The 24,732-nt window shown below is 42.1% G+C and overlaps 1 protein-coding gene across 1 annotated transcript in view; it reads left to right on the forward strand.

Moving 5' to 3' along the window:
• Cdkal1 (CDK5 regulatory subunit associated protein 1 like 1) overlaps nucleotides 1–24,732 on the forward strand; it is a 571,051-nt gene that overhangs the window by 443,975 nt on the left and 102,344 nt on the right. Inside the window, 1 exon segment of the mRNA XM_037205851.1 lies at nucleotides 13,112–13,174. Within this exon segment, the coding sequence (XP_037061746.1) occupies nucleotides 13,112–13,174 (63 nt within the window).

A 24,732-nucleotide genomic window follows, 5' to 3' on the forward strand; every position in this document is an offset into this window, starting at 1 on the left:
CCTCTGTGTAGGAGCCCTGCTCTACAACATAAAAAACCATCAACTGACTTCTGAATTGACAGGAAAACAAGAGAATGGAGAGGACCGAGCTGTCTATTAAATTGTCCTCTGGTTATCAAATAAAGGCTCCTTTGTCATAAAGGCCAAAGAGAAAAGAAAATGTGTATGTTTAGTATATGGAAAAAAATAACTTTTTTTTTGACCTAGTACTTGAAGAGAAGATAGGGCAGAAAGCCCAGCCACCCCTGGACTGAATTTAGACTCCATATTATTGGTGTGAGAGGTGTGAGGGAGAGATCAGTGATGGCTGCATTGCTGCTAGAAATGAGTTTTTACAGTAGGTGCTAAATTAGATGTAGAAAGTAGTGGAGTTATCAAGCCTCCATGGTCATGTCTGACCTTCCAGGTCACAGCCGTGGGATCATAATAAAAATGAGTCTCAGGCTTATCGAGAGAGGCAGCAATAAGTGGCGCAGAACAGTTTTCAAGCTTCTCCACAAATGGAATGACACTGGGGCTTATTGGGGGTCATGAAGGAGGTACATTGATTTTGATCAGTTTTTAGAACTATACAGCAGTTTATCTGTGGGTCAGAGAAATTTAGTTTTCTTCATTCTTCCATCCCCCACCCCCACTCCTCTTGGGCACTGTGCACATTGGCCTCTCCAAGCTGGTACACGGCAGTGGGTGTTAATAGGGCTTGGGAAGATCCAGATTCCATGTCTACAGCATCGGCTCCAAGCCTCAGCCTTGCGGAATGTTAGATTCAGTTCAGAGACAGGACATAACATCAGAAAATGGGAAAATAAGTATGACAGCAATAAAAAAAAATCACAGAATGCCAAGGTGCTGATGAGCAAAACTCAGCCGCACTGGTTTTATCCACTTCCAAAGTGTTACTTTCACACTTATGTCCCTAGTTTGATTTCTTTTCTCTTTGGCTCAGTCATAAATTATTCTTCTTATTAAAACAGTTCATTCATGTCCATTAAACCCTGTTATTAAGTAAGTGGGGAACAGGTAAATAAATCTACTTGGCCCTGCCTTCTTTAACCCTAAAAAATTATTAGAAGTGTATAAAGACAAAGATAACAACAGTGTGGGACACAGGTTGCACATGAGTTGTCCCGTGTCACCTGCTGGGTAGTTAAAGTACTATAGACATCAGAATTTTAACACTGTAACTGTAAACCTTCCAAAAAGTCCCTGGGAGAAGCAGTATCATGTACTAAAGGAATGTTTTAAAGTCAAGAAATAATAGAAACGTCTTCCTGCATGAAAGAGGTTTCTGTCCATAGGTCGTTTCCCTTCTCTGAAGTGCTTTTGACCAGAAGAGTTTCAAGTTTCAAGGGGTTTTGAATTGGGATTACTTGCATAGATTCCACTAGTTGAACATCTCTAACCCACATTCTAAGATAGTAAATACTTCTAGGGATGTCAGACCCTTGGATTAGAATGCCTGGCCAGTGCTAAGATTGTTAGAAACAATTTTAATGGGCATGAAACAAGGCCCCATTTCCTTTGCTTTGTCTAGCAAACCAGCTTCCAAGTGATGAAGGGCCAGAGAAGCTTTGGTAGGCATGCTGGCTAGTTTTATGTTAATTTGACACAGACTAGAATCATTTGGGAAGAGGGACCCTCAACTGAGAACCCTGTAGGCAAGCATTTCTTGATTGGTGATTGATGTGGGAGGGCTCAGTTCCCTGTGGGAGGTATAATACCTGCGCTGTGGTAGTCGTAGGTACTATATAAAGTCAGACTGAGGAGACTGAAGAGCAAGCCAGAAACCAATGTTACTCCATGGCCTCTGCTTCAGTTCCTGCCTCCAGGTTCCCGTTTGAGTTCCTGCCCTGGTTTCTCTAGATGATGCACTAGGAACTGTAAGCTAGAATAAACCCTTTTCTCCCCGCTGTTGCTTTTGGTCATGGTGTTTATCAAAGCAATAAAAACCAAACTGAGGCTTTGGGATGCAGCATTCTTGTATTCTTGGGTACTTGGGTTTGCTGTGACATCTAGTATCTTAGCGCACATAAGTTTTCTGACCACATCTGGAATGGTTAGTGGTTGTTTCACTTACTCTTTATGTAAGGAGAGGCCACAGTGTACCTGCTGTTTTTGTCCATCTTGCTGTCTTTCTATCCCACAGAAGCTACTGAACATTGTCATTCCCGTCCCCTATCTAGGATTTGTCATCAGAGAAAAAAGCTTTATGAAAATGCAAACATAATTTAAATTTTTTCTTTTACGTATAAATTGAATCAAAGTAAAATTCCCTGGAAAACAAATTTGAAACTCTGAGTTGTTCACCACAATAGTTTTGAAGCATCATTTATAGCTGTAATGATAATAATATGGTGATTGGCATCTGATTTAATAATCTGTTTAGGAGTCATGAAGCAGATATTCATTCTGTGGGAGATACTCTTATTAAGCCGTACTTATACCAGGCATTGCCACCCAGAACTTTTGCAATTCATTTTGCCAACATGTCAGCACTCACTGTGTGCCTGGCTGCTGGGTAAGTGAGTATGCACAAAGCTTGCCTCTTCCTCCCCATAGGTTCATGAGCTCCACTAAGTCAAGCGTGTCAGCTGGCTTGCTTTCCAGTGCATTAATACGGTGCCTGCAGAATGGTGGTGATGTAGAAAATGGGTTATTGTAGTCAGAGCTCAGGGAATGGATTGTATGTGAAGGAGGTGATCGTGGAAGCAGAAAAATGGGCCAGGAGGCTCATAGGAAAGGGAGAAAGAATGTCTACGCTTAGAGCAACCACATGGTAGAAGGCCCCATCAAAGATTTGAATGGATGATTGATCAGATTCTGAGAGGGAATTAAGGACAAAAGAATGGGGAAGCTAAGGTTGCTGACCAGAAATAGGTTGGAGTGTTATTTCATAAATTGAGGTGTTAGAAGGAAAGATAGCCAGGTGGTTAGAGAACCCAGGGGGCTCAGTAAAGATAAACCAACATTGTGTGGGCTGGGGAAGAGAGGAGGTGAACCTTACAACCATCTCCCTTCTGCAGTTTCTTTAGTAGTGTTAGGGAAGGAGTACTACATAATGACCAAATCATGGCTTTTTCCTCAAAGAGGTATTGACACACAGTGACAGTAATAGAGAGCTCTGTACAGAGAGGACTTCCATTGGAATGGGCAGTGACAGCATGGAAGAGATGCTTTTTAAAGTGAATTTTATGTGCCTGCTTGTATGTATATGCACCAGGAACATGCTTGGTACCTACAGTGGCCAGAAGTGGACATCAAGTCTGATCCTGAGACTAGAGTTACAGATGGTTGTTAGCCATCATGTGGGTGCTGAGAATCAGGTGGTGGGCGGGGCTTGTAATTGCCGAACCATTGTTCCAGCCCCAGAAGAGGCTATTTTGAATGAAACTTGTGGTATGAATCCAGTACCTGGAGAGGCAGTGGGTTCCTTACAAGTGGTTGCTCTTCGAAGCATGGACATTCTTTCTCCCTTTCCTATGAGTCTCCTGGCTCATTAACGTGAGTTAAGAGAGGCAGGTTCTGTCAGGAACACACATGCCGATGAGTGTCAGAAGCAAGAGCAGGGCTGGCTTTGACACAGGCCTAGGAACTCAAGTGTCTGAGCCTTCCAAGGTTTCTGGAGAGTGAAACCAGATGGCTCTGCATTAGAAAACTCATGCTCCCTAAGTGAGAGGTGGGGGATTCAGCCATAGTTCTAAATTCTGGCTTTAAATTCCACTTCATATGGGATCCTTGTCTATACCCAATTTTGAGGCTGTATCCCAAATCCACCGAATTGGAGCCTTTAACTTGAGGAGCTGGACATCAATATCACATAATCCTGGGTGGTTCTGTGTGCAGACAGAGGGACAAAAGCAGTGTTTTAGAATGGAAGGTGGCAAAGTCTAGGTAGGTGCCAGGTACTGAATATTCTCAACTTTCCAAGCCACATGGTCATGGCTGCGGCTACTCAGCAGGGTCATTGTAACACAGGCGCTACCTACAGGAGGAATGAACTGCGCTGGATCACAGTGTCTCCTCACACACACAGATTTCATTTTGTGTCGTGTCCAAGGCATCTGAAAATATAAAGACAAACCTCAGAGTATAAAAAGGGCAGCCGTTTGGCCCACAGATCGTGTGTTGGGGATTTTTTACTTACAGAGTGAAGAAAAGAAGCAGGGAGATGACAGTGTAGATCGGAGAGGACCTGCCCCTGTATTGTGGCCAGACAGGATGGCAGAGCGAGGACTGGTGATACCGAGGGGCTAGTTAGAGCCACCTGTGTTCATGCCCATTTGAGTGCCCAGAAGTGACGGCACAAGGAAGGAACCATTGTGTAGAATCTGCTACTTGGTACACTTGAACTTTGTCCTATTGTTGGTAATGGCTATTCATTTGGACAGCAACTGTAACAAGAATGAATGTTTGTTTTTTTTTCTTTCCTTCTGTGCCCACCATGCCTTAGTTGTCAAAGAATGATGCTTCCTTGCAAATAACTGTTCTCTGTAGAAAATTAGAGTGTGGCTGGGTGGTGGTGGTGGTGGTGGTGGTGGTGGTGGTGGTGGTGGTGGTGGTGGTGGCACACACCTTTAATCCCAGCACTGGGAGGCAGAGCCAGGCGGATCTCTGTGAGTTCGAGGCCATCCTGGTCTACAGAGCAAGATCCAGGACAGGCACCAAAACTACACAGAGAAACCCTGTCTTGAAAAAAAACAAAAAAAGAAAGAAAGGAAGGAAAGAAGGAAAGGAGGAAGGAAGGAAGAGAAAAGAGTGTGTTTGCACTGAGGCACAGCTGCTCCCTTCCACTTCCTTACACATCACCAGCTCCCCACAGGCTTCCCTGGTTGTTGCCCATTGAGGACCTAAGGGTAAATGGGCTGCTCTGTTGTCACCTTCTCCTGTCCTTGGGGTTGCTTGTTGCAGTCTTCTTGTTATTTGAGAAATGATAAGGCTGGAAAGGTGTTTCCACCAATACCTTCCATGCTTTTGAATCAGCTATACACTTCACGTCTGCCTGATATTTGATTTGTATATTGTTATGATGGGTGAGCAGACCCATGTACTTCCTCTGATGGGGTGAACATACCCATCTACTTCCTTTGCTGGGTGAGCAGACCTATGTACTTCCTATGATAGGTGAGCAGACCCATCTACTTCCTATGATGGGATGAACAGACCCACCTACTTCCTATGATGGGTGAACAGACCCATCTACTTCCTATGATGGGTGAGCAGACCCATCTACTTCCTATGATGGGTGAGCAGACCCACTTACTTCCTATGATGGGTGAGCAGATCCATCTACTTCCTATGATGGGATGAACAGACCCATCTACTTCCTATGATGGGTGATCAGACCCATCTACTTCCTATGATGGGTGAGCAGACCCACCTACTTCCTATGATGGGTGAACAGACCCATCTACTTCCTATGATGGGTGAGCAGACCCACCTACTTCCTATGATAGGGTGAACAGACCCATCTACTTCCTATGATGGGTGAGCAGACCCACCTACTTCCTATGATAGGGTGAGCAGACCCACTTACTTCCTATGATGGGATGAACAGACCCACCTACTTCCTATGATAGGGTGAGCAGACCCACCTACTTCCTATGATGGGTGAGCAGACCCACCTACTTCCTATGATAGGGTGAGCAGACCCACCTACTTCCTAATTTCTGCCCTTAGCACTGGCTGTCTTGTCCTGCAGGAAATGCTTCCACTGTCGTGTCCCGCTCCCATTCCAGTGGAGTAGCCACTCAGTGGTGTGAAGGATCAGCTTAGTTATTTTTCAGCTATTCCTAGAGACTACGGAGTGGAATCTACATGGGACATTGCAGCCTTGTTTATTTTGTTTTCCCTCTTGCCACTGAAGAGGTCTCTCTCACAAAATAGTAAGAAAGTTCTTCCTATGCCTTAGAAAAAGCAAGTTGAGAATGTAGCTCAGTGGTAAAATACTTTATTTTTTTCTTTGTTTTTGACTTGTATAAGGAGTTCCATCCACAGCACTATAAATGACAAACACAATAATTATGTTAGCAGGTAAGATTTAAAGCACTTTCCTGTTTCCAGCCATATTTCACATCAGTTTTCCAACTGGTTTTTAAACTTTGAGGTTTGTGATTTAAATTCCGGGGACTTTTTTTTTTCCCTCCTCCTTACTGGGCCTTCACCGAGGATTGCTATCTCAGAACCACCATTGATGCACTGACGGTAGGTACGGGAGATGGTTGACTGACAGCTGGTATTGTCAATGCTTTTAATAAAGCTTCTGATGTTTTCCACACACAACACAGTGAAGGCCCAGACTTATTACCTTAATTTTTCCTTCTTTTCAGAAGCACTCACCAGCTTAGGTCTTCAGCATCAGGCTGCTCTGCAGCCCATACTCAGTGTGGCCCAGAGGGACCCTGGCTAGAGAGGGGATGTCTTAAAGAAAGGAAGAGACTAAGAAGCAAGGCAAAGCTGATTGTCAGTGTAGAGCTGACAATCATAAGTTCCTGATGATGGCAAGAGCTGAAGGAGGTTAGGAAATTGACCCAGGAGCATAGAAGTCAGAAGCCACCTTGAGCATCCTGGCTACTGGATCTCAACTTTAACCATGCCTTGGAAATATGGCGAGAGTCCCATAAGATCAGTTAAATCTGAGACACTGGGGAGGACAGAAGTATCCTCACCTGTAGCAAGGGGTGGATACCACTGGCATATTCCAACTTCCTCCTTGGCCTTAGGAAGCTCTGAGAAGGCTATGGAGCCAGGGTCCATAGACACCATCTTTTCCCCTTCCTCACTCCATAAGCTTCATATGTAAGCTCACTCCAGTCCTGTCTTAAATGGCATCAGTGTGTCTGGAACTCCCAGGCCTGTGGCCCACATACCCTGTTCTGTGCACCAGCTTCTTCTCATTACTCTGCAGAGGTCTCCAAGCCACCTTCAACTCATAATACTGAACACTGGGATTCCTTCCCTTACCCCAGCTTGCCTGTTCTTGTCGACTCCTCACTCCATGAAAAGTGCTTCTACTCCAGAGCTGAGGCTAACCTCTTCAAGTCTTCTCTGGCCTTTCGATCCAGCCTCTCAGCTTATGTAATCCAGCCCACCCTCTCATCTCATCCCAGCTTTCCATGGGGGTATTTTCATTTGATTCAGGTGGTTTCAGTAGCCTCTCACACCTCCATGGGAGGGATGGTCTTGGTCTCATTGGGCTCCAGCTTTCATCTCTTTGGGGACCTCTTTCTGAATCTTAAGTTTGGCCATTTGTTGCTACATCATGCACATCATGTGTTCTGTTCATTTACCTTCCCTTTAATCAGGTCGGCTCTTCCCATCCCTTTGTGTCCCTGTGACTATGCTCAGCCTACTTCCTCACCATCAATAAATGACACCATTGCCTGTCAAGTCAGGGCTTCTCTTCCTGTGTTGTGAAAGTCTAAGCTGCCAGCAAGGCCTACTCTGTTCCAAATGCTGTCACCAAATGCTGTCACAATGTGGAGTAAACTTAATGGGCCCAGTGTTGTCCCTACCCTAGCAGCAAAGAGTCTAAGAGTTGGATCTACTCTAGAGGAAGTAGATTAGAAGATCACCAGATATACATGAAACCCATCTTAACATCTGCATAGCCCTCATAAGGTGCCCTGGCTGCCTCCTGCCTTGCCCCTGATTTCAGTGGCCATTTCTCTTTCTTCTAAGTCCTGGCCCTTTCTGACTCTCTCAGGTCCTAACTTCACCATGGACCACTTTGACTCTCGCTTATTAGTTTATATACTTTTAAATTATTCTCTCTCTCTCTCTCTGTGTGTGTGTGTGTGTGTGTGTGTGCGCGCGCGCGCGCGCGCGCGGGGGGGGGGGGGGGCTAAAGGACAACCTTGCACAGTAGGTTCTCTCCTTCCACCTTTACATGCCAAGCTACCCAGAAAGCACCTTTACTCACTGAGCCATTTTGCTGGCCTCCTTTGTTGTTTTCATCTTCAACTTCTTGGCTGTTCTGGTCCTGATGTCTTGGGATGTAGTTCTGACTTCCCTCCTGAGGGTCTGTCCCTGGCCTGTATTATCCCTAGCCCTCACTCTCCTTCATTCTCTTTTGACATTATTTTCTGACATAGCTCTTTTGGTGCTCACTAGGCCACCATCATTGTCATTGTTCCCGCCATTGTCCCTGTGTGGCCTAGAAGTCAGCCACTCAGAACCTGAAAGTCCAGTACACGGTGTTTGGCCCCTTATCCTCTCCTCTTACCTTTCTGCTGTGGCCTGCCAGGTGCCCAGTTAACAACTTCTCAGACTCCCTAACAATAAGGGAGCCCGAAAAAAATGAGTATGTTGAAACTCAAGCCTGCCCCTTTCAGCTTTGTATGACGCAGCATGCCATGTTACGACAATGTACTCTCCAAGCCCTTAATATTTTTCGGAATCCTTATGAGGAAGTGAAGTCCTCTGTCCTTCTTGTAGCAGGAATTCAAGAAGTTCCCATCTCGAGAGGGATACTAAGAGAATTTGACTTAGTAGAGAAGAGAAGCGAGAGTGTGAGATATTACCCAGACTCACGTGAAACAGGTTCTTTGCACACAGGGAGGGAGCCTCACATTGTGTGTCCTGTTGCATTCTCTTGATAGGGATTGAAATAGTTACAACATTGGCAACCTGAACTGTTCAAAATGGCTGTTCAGAAGGGGGGCTTTCAGCTTTGTTTGGTGTTCTCTACAAAGGAGTTGAGTGTAAATATAGGGAAAGGAGGCCAGAGATGTTTCTGATCTTGGGGAGATAATACCAAAGCAATTCATGAAGTGAGGTAGGAGGAAAGGTGTGGATGGGGAGCTCCTCAATTAAAAAAGAGAAAGAGAGAATTAATTAGTTAAACAATGAGGTCTTAATGAAAAGAAGAAAAAATGTAGATACTCTAACAAACTTGCATACTGCCTTGGTTTGAAACCCAACTACAGCCCACTTAGACAGCAGAGCTTAGCATTCTCCATCTCTGCTGTCCATGCATGGGGACTGATGGTGAAGGTGACTTGAAGGTTCCTTGAAAGATTCTGGAAGAAACATTTGCCAGGCCATCCTGGTTACAAGTCCATTGTGTGGCATGTTCTACATGTTTACTTTTTAAATGCTCAGAGAATTCGCAGGTGGCTATGTGACTGCGATGTTTGTTTAAACAGGCTGAAAAGTGGGAGGTCATTTAGACATGTGCTCTGATGCAATAGGAAAATACCTAATTATTCCATCTGGGGCTCAGCTTTTGGTCTCAGTTAAAACTGCTGAAAGCAAAGCTCAACAATTCCTGCAGAGTAGCTTTCTTCACATTGCCTGTCTGAGACACATGCTCACTAGAAAGGATGGCCACATCTTCGTGATTGGTACATGCAACCCATGAGGCGTCAGGCTCAAAACTTAGTGAAAGATTTCTTCTTGAAGCTCCTGTGTGCTCCAGTCATAGGATGCATCTAGAAAGGCTATGTAAAGCCCAGATCTATTGCAGCATGCTCCTGAAGCTGACTAGCAGTATTCTCTCCTCTCCTATAGAATGTGCTGGGAAGTCAAGGTGTGAAAACCAGACAGCTGGTTGTTGTGCCTCACTGGTTCACAGCCATGCATCAGGATACAGACCATGATTGCTGGTCCTCTGGCTTCAGAGAGCAGGTAGACAGAGCAGGGCATCTTGCTGGGAAGATGATTTTCAGTCAAGGAGGGTGCTGGCTGATGTGTTAGGGACACAGACTAAACTGGAGTAACTAACGTTACTTTTTTCTCTGCAAAGGACCAGGTGGTAAATACCTTATGGTTTGTGGGATTTACCCACTCTGTTGTGACTACTCAGCTCTGCTTTTGGAGCATGAAAGCACTCACAAATGAATGGGTGTGGCTATGTTTCAATAAAACTTTATTTACTTGATTGTATGTGTAAGAGAATCTGAACATACATAGGGTTGTGTGTGTGTAGGCCATAGGCAGACTTCAGAAGTCATTTCACAGGAGCCATTTATCTTATATTTTAAGACTCTTCTCTCTCATTAGCTTGGAGCTTGAGGATTAGGCTAGCCTATCTGGACAGAAAAACCTCAAGAATCCACTTATTTCCACCTCTCCAGAGCCAGGATTATAAGCATGTGCCATCATGTCTGGCCTTATACATGGGTTTGGGGGACTTGAACTCAGGTCCTCATGGTTCCATGGCAATCACTTTGCCAACTGAACTATCTCCCCAGTCCTCAACGAAACTTACTTATAAGAATAGGAGATAGTCTGGATGGAACCATAGCTTAACAACCTTTGTTCTGCATTCCAGAAAATGTGCCATAGGCTATAGAACTGACTGCAGAGGAAGAATATGGAGGATATCCAGATAGCTCTGTTGATGTGTTGTTTTTTTTTTTCATAGCCAAGACTCTACTGTATGTGTGTATAGTTTGTTTGTTGTCAGAAATAAACAGTGCTATTTCCTTTGGGAGGGTGCAATCCAAATAGCATTATTTAATTACTTTTACCTCCTTTCTCCTCCAAATCATTTGAAGTAGCTTATGACAAAGGTATGTGTAGGACTGGGTGTGACTTGATTGTAGAACGTATGTTTAACTTGCATGAAGCCCTGTTACACCCCCCACACACACCAAAATGAAAGAAAAAGAAAATTAAAAGGCATATGTGCGTTTGGGCTACCCAATCCTGCCATTTCTTACCCACCTTACAACTTAAGCTGGTAACAGGGCCATTTCTGAGGCTGTTCAGCCTTGGGGCACTTCCTATGTTGATTATTGGTGTGTCTCTCATCTTATCTTCACAAGCATAATTTCCTTTTGGGGAAAAAAAGCCCCAATGTGTTCCATCAAGTCTCCCACTGAAGAAAGTGGTAGTATCCGTCACTTTTCTTTTGACTGAAGTATAGCCAAGAACCATTCCACCAACTAAGTGGGTGTAAAGGAAGGAAATAGAAAATCATAAGCTAATGAAAACTCTGGTGGACAAGTGACTGTTCAAAATATACTCCAAAGCTCATAGGACTAATGTTTCCTTAACAAAGAGAACTATTTCCTGTTTCCTTAAAGACACATCTCTGCTCTGCAGGCAAAGAGAAAGGGGGCATTATATCAGTTCAGCAAGGTGGTTGTAAGCACTGCCTAAGAGGCACAGAAGAGTCGGGACTTCAGCAGGAAAAGATGGCCATCAGTGGGCATCAGAATATGACAACAAGGCCAACTGATTGGAAACACTGCCCATGGAATTGTTCCTCCAACATAGTTTTCCTACAGACCTGTTCCTCCCTGTTTCACAGCTATGAGTGTATATAAATGACTTTAATATGAGACCTTAATCATGACTAGATCCAAGTCAGATTCCTGGCAATTAGGGGTATGTGGTGAACATAATCAAGAAGATGTGTAGGTAGCAAACGCTTCCCTGGACCTCATGGATACTTGAAAAGGATTCATTCCAATAGAAGCAGCCCAGTTACATCTTAGTAGGATATCATAGACATTATGGGTCACTTGCATGACAGAAGTGTAAGATGTAATAGAGGTTCATTCCATGCTAGACAAGAGATTAATATTAAGAATTCTGCAATAAGAAGAGAAAATATTGTGTATCTATTCTGAAAAAAAAAACACTTAATTAGTTCTGTACGTTTAGAATAGGTCTAACATAAATGGAGGAGAAAACATCTCAAGAGTGCTCTTCTCAAGCTGTGATCCTCATTCACTCCTGGTACAATAGCAAATTGGAAGGAACAGTATGGGGCAGGGGGCAAGTTGACCACATCAAGGTCATAAGTATGCATACAATTTGATCCTGAAACTAGACATGCACAGTTTATTTTTTAAAGTATTACGAACTTTCAGGCTTATAGAAATGTTTGTGTAGAGATTGCCATTGTATCAAAACTTGATGTGTAGCCTGTATAGTAGGATATACCTTCAGTCCTAGCACTCAGGAGGCTAGAGCAGTAGGATAGCAAGTTCTAGGTTAGCCTTGGGTATGTGGTGATGCCCTGTCTCAAAAAAATAAGCAAACAGCAAAAATGATTTGCAGGAAACATTTGGATTTCTAAAGCTTTGGGGTTTCAGAGCTCCTAACAAGTGAATGAGAATCTGTATACATACACAAGCATGGAAGTTTGGCAAGGATGAAGTATGAAATGGAAAGCAAATGTCACAACACTTTTGATAGTAATAACTCCATATGTGTATGTGAGTTGTATGTACACATGCTTGTACACAAAATTGATAAGGAACCATATAAGTCTGCAGTAGTAAACAAGCAAGCTTCTTTTCAAGTTGGGTGTGATGGAGAACCCCATATTTATCCTTGTCACAAAGCCTGGTTTTAGCTTGAGAAGAAAGAGCACCTTGTTATAAGTAGAGGGCCTGTCTTTTCATAGCTGCCTGTGAGGCTTATGATAGTTGCAAGCTTCTCAGCCTCAAGTATGTCACTGACTCATTGAGCCATTATTTGTTGAATACGGACTGTGTACAGGATACATCATGCCGGGTACCGAGTCTGTAGAACAGTCTCGTGATGAAGGTCTCCCAACAGCTGCAGGCTCCAGCAGGCAGACTCAGATGTGCCAGGCAGCCTGGTGCTGCAGCCCTGTCAGTCAGGTAGACTAGTGCTTGAGGATCAGATGCTAGCACGAAAACAGAATTAAAGGACCCCCAGATGTGTGCTGAGGTTTCTTCCTCCTCGCTCTAGTTTCTAGGTGTGTACTTGGAAAGAGTTTGTGATAATAATTAGCTTTAATTACAAAACTTTCTAGGACAGCGGGTCTCAACCTGTGGGTCGTGACCCCTTTGACAAAACTCTTCTACCTCAAATTATTTATATTACTGTTCATAACAGTGGCAGAATTATAGTTATGAAGTAGCAACAAAAATAATTTTATGGTCGAAGGGTCACCACAACATGAGGAATTGTATTAAAGGGTCACAGCATTAAGAAGGTTGAGACCACAGTTCTAGGAAGAGGTCGCCTGCCTGTTACATGACAGTTGACCTATATAACTCTCAGTTGACTGGTGTCTACTTGCACCAAACAAAAGTCTATCTATAGACAGAGAGGCATACACACACACACACACACACACACATTTTTTTGCTACTTGTCAACTCAAATATTTGTTGTTTTTCTTTCACAGAAAAAGCAAAGGACAAAAGATCTCTCTCAGGTGTTTCATTCCTACAATCCATATGATCACAAGGTAAGAGAAGCATGTGATTAGTGTGTTTGGGATGAGAGCATTTGATGACAATTCCTGTTCTAAGTCTGAAACATGTAGGGGGAGTACCTGGCTGTGATGAGTCCCAGGCCTAGATCTTTCTAAATGGATAGCACAGTTTTCACTAGTATGTGATAATTTTGAAATGTATGACCAGTTACATTTATATTTCTATTTTAAAATGTCTTATAAGTTAAACAAAATTTCTATTTCTGAACTGAATTGCTTACATTTTTTTTAATTACAATGTAGTTACAGGGGGCTAGAGCTGTTACTTTGTGGAAGAGTCCTTACCCAGCGTACAGGAAGCCCTGGGCTCACTCCCCCGCACTGCCCCAAACCAAGTCCAGCGATGCACTCTCAGTGAAGTGTCAGATCTAGCAGAGACAGTTTGGGTCTTCTCAAGAGATGGTGGTGGTGATTCCTATTTTAGTTGATTAATGTTCTCTTTTGAAATACTATAGTGAGTGAACCAGGCTTTGCATTGGGTAGAGGCAGTTGAAACTTTTACTATCAGGTCTTGATTCTCCATTGTTCTGATACTTACTGTGAATCAAATAATGTGTACAAGCAGCAGCACATGGCCTAATATCTGAAATGCCCTTTCCAAGACTAGCAAGGCAGAAGACAGAGATGTAAGGGCTCTTGGACTCCCTCCTACTGCTTGGGAAAGACCCACAACCATTCCTGTTCAGTTTGTGCCCAAACTTTCCACCCCCTGCATTTGAAGAACTTAAGGTTCTTATAATCATTTCATGACATATTTGTAAATGATAAGGTCTCCTTTTGAAAGTACAAAAATCAGGGGTTGGAGAGATGCCTTGGTGATTGAGAGCATTGGTTGCTCTTCTAGAGGACTCTGGTTCAATGTCCAGTGCCCACATAGTGGCTCATAGCTATCTGTATCTCCAGGTCATCCAGAGCCTTCATCTGGCCTCCACAGGCACTGCACACATGTGTGCACAAACATACATGCAGTCAGAATACTCATGCACATGAAATAAAAAATAGATTTTTAAGTTCAAAAATTTTATGTTTGGGGTCAATATTAGAACTCCTAGTGCTCTGCATCTTCATGGAGAAACACATCACAGGTTTTCTGGGGCTTGTATGAAAAATCTATGCCATGAAATATTCCAATAAATCTGTTAATTTGAGGTGATTTCCAAAGGAAACAAACAAACAAAAAAATCACAGAGTTGAAATGCTACTCTAAATTTGAGTCTTTACCTATGAACTCACAGCCAAAATAACTAAGGTGAAAAATTCATTCCTCAGTTGAGAGAGATGTCTGGACTCCAGAGACAAAATGAATGTGCCAGCACTTGGTAGAACTTCAAAGAACTTAGAGTTGCTAGTGTGTAACAAGGGACTAATTGACTTTAGCACCAGAAAATTTTAACGAAAGTGTTTATGCTTTGTGGAGATGTGTGATACTAAAAACTATCATTTCAGAGTAATGTTTTCCAACCTCAGTCTGTTACTTTACAGAAAGGAGGGATTGGTTTAAAAGAGACTGGGAGCCAATAACATCTGGAAGTGCAGTGGGAAGGCGACATAATAGTCATGTGACAGCACTGGCCCAGGACTGGCCAGACTGCGGTGGGGAGTGTTGTCCCCCTCCATGAGGCCATTTAATTGGCATAAGTGTATTCATGATAAAGTTAGCATTTAAGAAAAACACATTTTCAAAAGCTTTGACAAATCAAAGGTTTTGCTTGAGTTGTCTGAATTTTTCCTACTTCTGTCATTTTTAAAATTCATAGATGAGGGAAATTCCTTTCTTCTTTTATTAGAGCTCTTAATGGAGCCTAGCCATCTGTAGCTCCTACCGGCGGCGGCTTCCTCTTCATATCCTCTGTGGCATTGTATCAAAGTCACCTTAGATGATTTTGGCTTCATCTGGTGAGGACTTCATTCTCCTACAAATTAGTCATTGGCAGTGAGGAATTGAATAGAAATGCTAGATGGAATTCCTTTTGATCTTTGCTCTCAGATTAGTCGTAAATTATTATGAGGAGCTAGCCTGCTAGATGAGTGATTTTTGAGCCTGTAAAAGTTGGTCTGTTGGCATTCTCTTACTCTGTGTTTGTAGGGGCTGGGGTTGTAGGCAGCTCCTCCCACTTTCTAGCTCCCTGCAGGCAAATCTTAACCACAATACTTTTACTTCAGAGTTGATTGCAATGTCCACAAAGACGAGAGCCCTAGAAGACTTGATCATGTACTGTCTTTTCAGTCTGAGAGTGGGTTTCTCCCCCACCATAAATAGATAATAGAGAGTTGTGTTTCAGACTACTTTGTCATTTTAATTATCCAATTCCAGTCAGGCAAATCAGTTTTCTAGGTAGATAGCTTTGAGTATAAAATGTTTTACAAGATATGATTAAAGTTGATTCAAATATCTCATGCTCAATGAGATTTCGGGAGTTATCGTTAGAAAAATATAAATGTGTATTGTAAATGAAACTTTACACAAAATAAAATATTGCTTGTCTGGAAACTGCTTTTAAAAAATTCCAAGGAGAGGATACGGTGCATGAAGTAAGCTGACCATGTGTTGACAATTACGGAACCTGAGTGACAGCTTTGTGGGAGTTCGTTCCTCTGTGTGCTTTCTATATGATTGAAACTTTCCATAATATTAGAGATGGGAGAGTAAAATAAACGCAGGCCAGGTCTTGAGAGTGAATGTACTCATATTCTTCTCTCTCTGGCTACACTTTTAATGTTAATTTTTCCCTTGATGTCCTTGTGTGCCGAAGAAGAAACACCTCAGCATTTCCGTGAGTTTATTATGCTGAGTGAGCGCAGGAATGGAACTGCTGTGCCTCAGCTGGCGTCATTTCCTGGGATTTCATCCCAAATTACAGTGGGTCAGTGAAATGATAGCCTTGCCTACTGTAAGTGCTAAAACAGTTGTCATTACAAAGAGTCGTTAGTGTTCAGCCTTGTCTCAGTGAGTCCGGTGTGTTTGCCCTTCCATCGCCTGCCTCCCACCCCCACCACCACAGCCGGGCTGCTCCTACCTAACCCAGACATAGGAAAGTCACCAGGTTAAACAAACATCTGCTTCAGTGAGGCCCGCCTCATTTCTCAATCACACCCTAAAGCTTTTGTGTAGGTGGTAAATGGTCACTCAGTTTTCTCTTAAATGCTATTGTAAAAAGCAAACAAAGCTGAACAGCAAAGTGTATACCTAAATAGATGTTGGGAAACATTTCTTAACTTGAAAATGTGGCTGGGAACCTGGAGAATTTTATTTTGGAACATTGTCTCTCCTTTAAAAAAAATGTTGTCAAGAATTGTTATAATAATAACTTTTTTAAAAGATCATTTAAGAAGATTTGACCAATACATATTCTCTTTTATTGGTTTGAAGTGAAGGGAACATCAGGAAAGGCAGCCCAAAGTAGCAAGGAATCTTGATTATATTTTATCCATTTCTGCCCTCTACAAAACAACTAAATTTTAATAACTAAAGCGTATAGTTTCTGAAAACAGAATACTAACTGCCAGGAGGGGTTTCCTACCTGCAGGCCTTCTAATGTACACAGTGTCAATCCAGAATGGAGTTTTCCTTTCTGTAAGGCACAGGTAAGTGAGGGCAGGCTATAATTAGAATGTTCCTACTAAATGCCTACCAGGTACCATGTTCAGTGTGTCTTTATCCTGAAGAAAATATTGTACACATAAAAGATGCAGCTCTCTTTTTCTTTTTCTTTGCCTTTCTTTTTCTTGTTAGATTTTATCGGAATTTCTGTGTTCAAGGGAAATCTAGGTTTATTAGTTAAACACAGATGTTTATAATCTGCTAATGTAAAAAAGTCACTATAAAATATGAAACGGCTTTGAAGGAAAAAGTTAGAAAACTTGATGCAGGTCTGTAGCAGCTTTTAACATCTGCAAAGTTGAATAAATTCTAAAGCAGTTACTCTGAGCGGATTTACCCATCCCCCACTAAAGGCATCTCTAGTGTGTTGTTGCTATAGCACTCTCTGGTGTTTGTGAGGCACATCTCATCTTTTCTTTAGCTGATAGCTGTGTTAAAAATTTTTCTATATATATGTTATATAGAGAGACATAAGCTAATGGCCATGCTTCAGGAAAAACATCATTGTACATCGTCTACATTTGTTGAAGTGAGCTTTTTCTTTGCCTTTTGTTAATGGCTATTATTTTAATATATATTTCAACCAATTGCAAACAAATTCATGTATCTCAGAACATAGCTATGTATGAACGCACTTCACCTCTAAATAGAAGGAAGATGAACATCAGTGCTTGTTTCAGCCCAGGATCTTGCTTATGCAGTGATCTGCCTAACTCAAAATATAGCTTAGAATTGGCAGGAGAACCAACCTGACCCAGGTTGCTCAGAGGTCTGTTTAAATCCCACCACCACCACCACCACTGCATTTTACCTTCACTCCTCATCCACTAACAGTCTGTTCTTTTGTTTAAATCCACCTAACCAATATATATGTCTGCTTGCCCAAACCACAAAGTCAACCCCAACAGCAATTTTGAAAGTGCTAGTTACTGATTCAGTAATCCAGAGCTCTAGGAAAAAGTGTCAGCCTACCAAATAAAAGCAAGAGTGGGCTATAAAGACTAGTACCCGTTAATAGGACCTCTGAAAGTGTGCTGCCCAGTACCACTTAATTTAGACCCCAAGACCCAGATACCTAATGCATTTTAACAATCCCAAAGTTAATCATTAGGATTAGTTTATATTATGAAATACACATTTCGTTTGAAAACAATGGAGATGTATATATTCTATCTTTGGAAACATTTGTGTTTTTGGGGAAAAGTGTACTTGTCTCAAAAACTTTTAGCAACAGTTCATTCTTAAAAAAAAGTGTAAATAGGTGAGGTATTACCACAAAGAATGTTGGGACATGTGTGAGCAGTTAGATGAGAAACAGCAAATGTGAGCATCAGAGCTGAAGCATGTTGACCAGTATGGCCCCACACTAATTATTTAGAAATCAGGTACTGTAAAACATAACGAACATTTTTTATGTTATTGTGATTTCATCTTAAAGATTCTTTGAGGACTGGTAAATAGATAACTCAGTTGATAAAAGGGTTGCCGTCTTGAGTTCAGTTCCCAAAACCCAAGTAAAAGGAAACTGGGGATGGTAGCGCATACTTTTAATACCAATGCTGGGGCTCACTGTCAACTAGCTTACTATCACTATCATTTTTTCCAAGTATGCACAAGGTCCTTAGCTTGCTCCTGATAAAATGCCTGCCCCCCCAAAAAAAAAAATAAACAGGAAGATTACTCTAAGCTTAACATGAGATGATCATAGTGATGTGTTAGTACATTTTATTTGTGTGTCTGTGTATACATGTTTTCATGTGTATGGGCACACGTGTGACAATTCAGGCACAAACATATGGAGAGCAAAAGCTGATGGTGTCTTCCTGGTTGTTCTCCATTTTATGTATTGAGGCCGGTCTCTAACTGAACCTGGAGCTGCCCTGTGCAGCTGGTCTGGCCAGCCAGTTCACTGTAATCCACAAAGTTGTATTTCAGGCAGTCACTCCATCTCCCTAGCTTTATGTGGTCCTGGGGAGTCTACTACAGCCCTCATACTTTCATGGCAAGCAGTTTACCCACTGAGCACAGTCCAAGCAGTTTTAGGGTATTATTTTACTTTATGTGTATGTATGTTTTGCCTGCATATATGTTTGTGTATCATGTGCACATAGTGACTGTGGAGGCCAGAAGACATGTGGTTCCCCTGGAATTAGAGTTAAAGATGGTTGTGGACCCCCATGTGGGTTCTGAGAATTGGACCCAGTTGAGCAACCAGAGCTCTTAACCACTGAGCAATTTCTCATCACACCCCAAGCACAAATTTTTAAATTGTAATATCAAATATATAAAAAGTTTATCTCAATAACCCACACTTCCCAAGACTACCTTCAGAACTCTTCATACATACATTTCTGGGAACCTTATCTACTAGTACTTGGTGAAGTTTTATACAATAAAATTATTATATAATATAATACAATAAAAAATCAAAATGTGAGGTGAAATTTTATCAGCTCAGCTTTTAGCTGAAGTATACAGGGGAAATCCACATCAACAGTCTTGGGCTGTACTACTATCTTTTCTTCCCTAAGAGGCTAGGCATCTTGGTGACATCAGTTTCACAAATACTCGCATCATACCTCATAATCAAATGTACAGTCTCATCTCAGAAGCCGTATATTGATGTCCATCAATCAGATGTGGTAGAGATGCAAAGCAGCAAAAGTCTTTTCACCTGGCTCTTGTCCCCAGCTCCTCCTGTTTGAGGAACGATGGCTGCCTCCTTCGGTCTGGCAGCCATGGCGTTGTCAAGTCCTCGTCTCCCCCACTTCCCCACGCTCCAACACAACACAGCATCCGAGTGCTGTGAGCTGTGCTTCCAGAGAGAGCTGGGATTTGGATCCCTGCCTGCTGGCCCTACAGAGCCTCAAGCTATCTGCTGTCTGGAAATAGCAAATTCAGTTTTTAATTGATCCGGCACTCTATGGTAGCCAGATTTCTCATGGCATGTGCAGATAAAGAAACAAGTTATTGATCTGGTGTGTTGATGCCGTGCTTAAAACAGTTCTGTAGCAGATTGCCCAAAGCCATTTGTGCATGTGACTCTATTTTCCATCTTTGGCAAAGACAAAAATGCTTTTAAAGTAATTTTAAGGATGTTGCTAAATATCAGGAGATTTTGAGTAAATGTCTAACTGACAGCATTTCTTTACTGTTACATTAACATACATCCTTTCACAAAAGTCACACTCAGGTTGTGGCCTCAGAATACAGGGATGTGAAACTTCAAGAAAAGATTAAATTGATCCCCTCAATTCCCCTCTAAAGACAAATAGCCCAGCCACAGAATGAAGCACACATGAGCAACCCTCTGAATGTAAAAACGGCTTCCATTTATTAAAATGCCTTCCTTCTGCAGATGGTCATGTGACTGTCACCACGGCTGCAGTCCTAGCTCAGCTTGTTTCCTGCTTCCCCAGTGTCTAATCCGTGCTCACCTAATCCAAAGCTCTGGCCTCCTTTTCACAGAATCATATTTAAGTAGCAGGTCATGTTTCCTTGAGCCTAACTTTGATATTGTATGTGTGTGTTTTCCTTCAAATGGGATATTAAAATTAAACATTATATTTTACATGTTAGTCCAGTTCATTTTGCTACTGCAGCTGCAGGGATGTGTAGGTAAAGTAGTGAGTACACAGGGCAGCCATCGTGATGCTGCTAAAATGATGCACCCTGGGACCCACAGATCCCCAGAATTCTGCTCCACTGGTTAGCCTGAGAATTTACAATGAGAGTGAGAACCAAAGAGATCTTTATTATGGCTGTGGGTTGTAACAAAGTAACCATTTAAAGCCCACCATGTATCTGGCACCTCTGTCAGAGCTTCGCATACACATAATTTATTCAATGTTCGTAGTAGGTCTTGAAAGTGAGTACCCGTGAGCTAGTGGGATTGCTCAGGGGGGCAAGGTGCTTTCTGCATAAGCCTGGCAGCCTGAGTTCAATTCCCAGACCCCATGTAATGGTGGAAGGAGCGAACTGGCTACAAAAAGTTGTCCTTTCATCTCCATATACATCTGGAGCATGTGTGCCTACATAGATTATACATACTACATATACAACAAATAAATGCATTTGAGGTTAGACTTCTTGTAACCTGTCCCACCAATGAGGAACCTAAAACAGAGAGGTTAAGTAACTGTTGTAGACCACACAACTAGACTTTCAGAGAAGTCTTGCTCCAGAGTATATGCCCATTACCTCTGTGGCTCAACTAATGGAAAATCAGCAGTAACTGGTACTCGAAGAGGTGGGTTGGTAAACACCACTTATACCCAGGGCTGAGATAGACCTTCTTCCTTCTCTCTCCTCAACCCCAAATCTCAATCTACACAGAGGTATGAACAGGAATAAGAAACAGGACAGGTTCCCCAGCCTGATTAATTCAAAATCAGCCTGGACAGAGGAAGTAGGCTTCCCCTGGGGCTTGCGGCCTGTGTGCTGCAGAGGTTAGGCATACAGAAGCTAGCCAATGGCTCTTGGCTGCTCTTGACATGCAGCTCCCCAGAGAGCACTGTCCAGCTTACTCCCTGACTCTCCTCCTGGGCCCTGTGGAGATCATCAAGTGGCAGAGTGGCCTCAGGCCCAGGACACTGGAGCTGTCCCAACTAGTCTCCTGCTGCTCACGTCATGAGAGCTTGCCCTCTGCCCTCAGGCTGACATGCCCTCAGCTGTTTACAGCCACCTGAACTCCGGCCCCAGGGGCTCCAGTGCCCTCTTCAGGTCTCCACAGACACCACACACATAAACACACACATATTTACATAGTTAAAAAAATAAATCTTCGAAAAAATGTTCAGATCTGCCCTTCATTTCATTTTCTGCCTAGAGAACATGTCCTTCTCCTCGTCCAGAGCCCAGAGTGACCCCATCAGTCTAACAATGGTCAGACGCAGCTTATTAAGTATTTACTTGTTTATTTCAGAAGAGAACACAACTTACTCACTAAACTCAGACTCTCACAAATTTTATGAAAACATATTAACCTGGAAAATCTTTTTTGAAAAGTTGCTTGAAAGTATAAAAGAAATTAAAAAGTGTTTATATAATATTTTCAAGAAAGAAGAATTTTAACTACCCCTCCAAGGATGGTACACTTTGTTTCTTAGAAGTACAGCTTATCATAAAATAAAACTAGTGACTTATTTTTAGCTGGTTATTTTATTGAGATGTTGCAGATGTCTGCTGGTGAGACATCACAGGGGTCCACTCTGGGGAAGCGAGGGGCTCTGCTGCGGCCTTGGCTTCCACTCTTCTGCCCCTGCGTTGAGGTTGTTCAGAGTCTTGTGCTTGGTGGTGTCTGGGTTGATCTGTGGGGGAGAGAGACTCCCCAGGCCTGGCCCCTCTTCCACAGCACATTATTAAGTGACTGAATGGCCCCATCTGTGGGCCACATTAAATGATTGTCACCTTTGAGATTAGATTCTGTGTCACACAAAACCATTGCCAGAATTCCGTCCATAGAGACTAGTGAATGGGAAGTATTTCCATGGGCCAGTTTCTCAGTCCCTCTGAGGTTTGTTTGTTTTCAGTATTAAGAAGACATAATTACAGCAAGCATTTATGGCACTTTTTAATATGTATATGTTAATACTCTTTTGGAGGGTGTGGAAATGGAAACAGAGTCTCACTCTGTAGCCCAGCAGGCCTGGAACTTCTGGCAATCCTCCTGCCTTAGCGTCACAAGTACTGGGCTTACACTATGTACAGTTTCCATAGTTTTCTCTTGAAATTGGAAAACTAGAGTTTCAACATCTGAGAAGAAAATAAGTTCTCAACTGTAGCTAATGATAGTGAAGGTTTTCTGTTTCCAGCATTTAGTCTTTGGGTGCTTAAGGCTTAAATGTATCTCTTTTGAACAATATTTTTATTGAAAATTTTTCATGCAATATGCTTTGCTCAAGTCTCTAGATATATCTGAGTGCAAATGAAAATGCAAGAATTGTAAAGGCTGAGGTCCTTTTGTATAAGTGTATTCTATTTTAAATCATTGGCAAGTATAATAATCTAGCTATTTTGCAGGAAATAAAATTCTATAATTTAATTTTGGCTTTTAAAGCTACTTATTTGTCTTTAATATTTTATTTGTTGTAATAATTTAATATAAAATTTTAAGTGGTGTAGCAGTGATTTGGGTGTCCTTGCCTCCCACCCTTTCTTCCCATTAGTAACTGGTTTCCTTCTGTTTTCTGTTGACCTCATGTTCTCTTGCCATGCAGTCTGGTTCTCTTTCCCTGTTGATAGCTCAGATTCCTGTTTTATTAATATTTCCCCCACAGAGTTGCTTAGATGGTCTGGCTGGTTGCCCTCCTTTGTGTTCTTGCTGGGGGTGTCATTTATGAGCTTTGCAGCACAGTGCATCATAGTCTTGATTTCTCTTCCACAGGAAAGGGTACCATGAGCATTCAACAGTATATATGTCCATCTTCACTGGTGAGAGCAGACTATGGGGCCCTTGGACTCACATTTCTGCTGTTTAGGAAAGAATGGGTATTCTCTCCCTGTTGAATTCTTACTCATCCTTCAAGACCCAGATTAATTTTACCTCTTTCACATCTTGTCTAATATACATAGAAGGTTTTCTCCTACAACTATAACTTGCGTGTGCCTTTGTTATCTGGCATTCCATGCTCTTCTTTCTTGACAGACCAGATGCGATGCTTGCAGTCCAATAGGACATGGAGTCAGATGGCAGCAAGGATCACTTTGGATTGATTTTGCCTTGTCACATGTTCATTTGTTGGTGTCACAGTTCACCTTACTATACTATGATGGTCTTGAGGATTCGGATCATAACTTACATTCCCTCACCTTCTTCACCTTGAATTGAGGGTACAACTTGATATTTTATTTCTTCCTATGAAGTGTATTTTATTCAGACCTTAGCAACGTAGGGTGTTTCCTCATCATCCCACAGAAGATGCAGGGCTGAAATGCAGTCTTCTTATTCTAGTTTGCTGCTCTGTGTGTGGGGACACAGTGGGGCTGTGGTAACAGCTATGAGTATGAGTCATAGTGCATACTCTCCAGCTGTGGGAGAGTGTACTAAGATGACTTTTCATTTTCAGTTATAAAACAGACAATGCATGTACTCATGTGACACCATATTCAAAGAAAGTCTCCCTGCTGGCACTGTCCTGCAGACTCCTAGGTCCCTCTCCAAAGACAACAGTTGTTTCTGGTTTTGTATGAATGCTTCTAGAGTTACTTTACAATATAGATGCATGCTTTTTAAAATGCAAACATTAAAGCACTATGAATTTCTCTATTTCCTTTTTTCACTTTACAGTGTATCTTAGAGATTGTTCGATCATTACCTAAAGAGCTGCCACATTCTTTTTGCAAAAAAATAGCAATATATTCCGGACCAGATGTTGACCATATTTATTTAAGAGGACTCTTATCAACAGATCTTGGAGTAGTTTCTGGTCTTTTGATCTTACAGTGTTGTACCATATAGTCTTGTAAATGTGTCATTCCATGCCTGTACAGCCATTACCTCTAAGAAACTCTAGAAGAATGTCTGGGGGTTGGGTGTGTACATTTTAAGTCATTGTTGGTATCATCAGTTGCCCACTCTACTAGATACTCCATGTTATATTTCTGCAGAGCTCTAAGACAGTACTTGTTTCCCCACACTTTACACACTGTATCAACTAACTTTTCAAATCTTTTCTTTAAAGGAGAAAATATATGCCTTGTTTTTAAATTTGTTTTTCTGTTGTGAATGTATTTTCTCAATTATTATAAATAATACTAAAAATGTAATTTGGTGTTTGATTGTAAATAGCTACCTCTACATTTCAAGCCATTGATTTTTGCACATACCAGCCATGTGATATTGGCAAGATGCAAGTTCTTCACCTACATTTCCTCCTCTATATAATGAGACTATTACTCTTTTTCACAGTACCATGCTATTCCAAGTCTC

Source organism: Peromyscus leucopus, chromosome 5 (genome assembly GCF_004664715.2).
Source record: "Peromyscus leucopus breed LL Stock chromosome 5, UCI_PerLeu_2.1, whole genome shotgun sequence".
Classification (NCBI taxonomy): Eukaryota; Metazoa; Chordata; class Mammalia; order Rodentia; family Cricetidae; genus Peromyscus; species Peromyscus leucopus.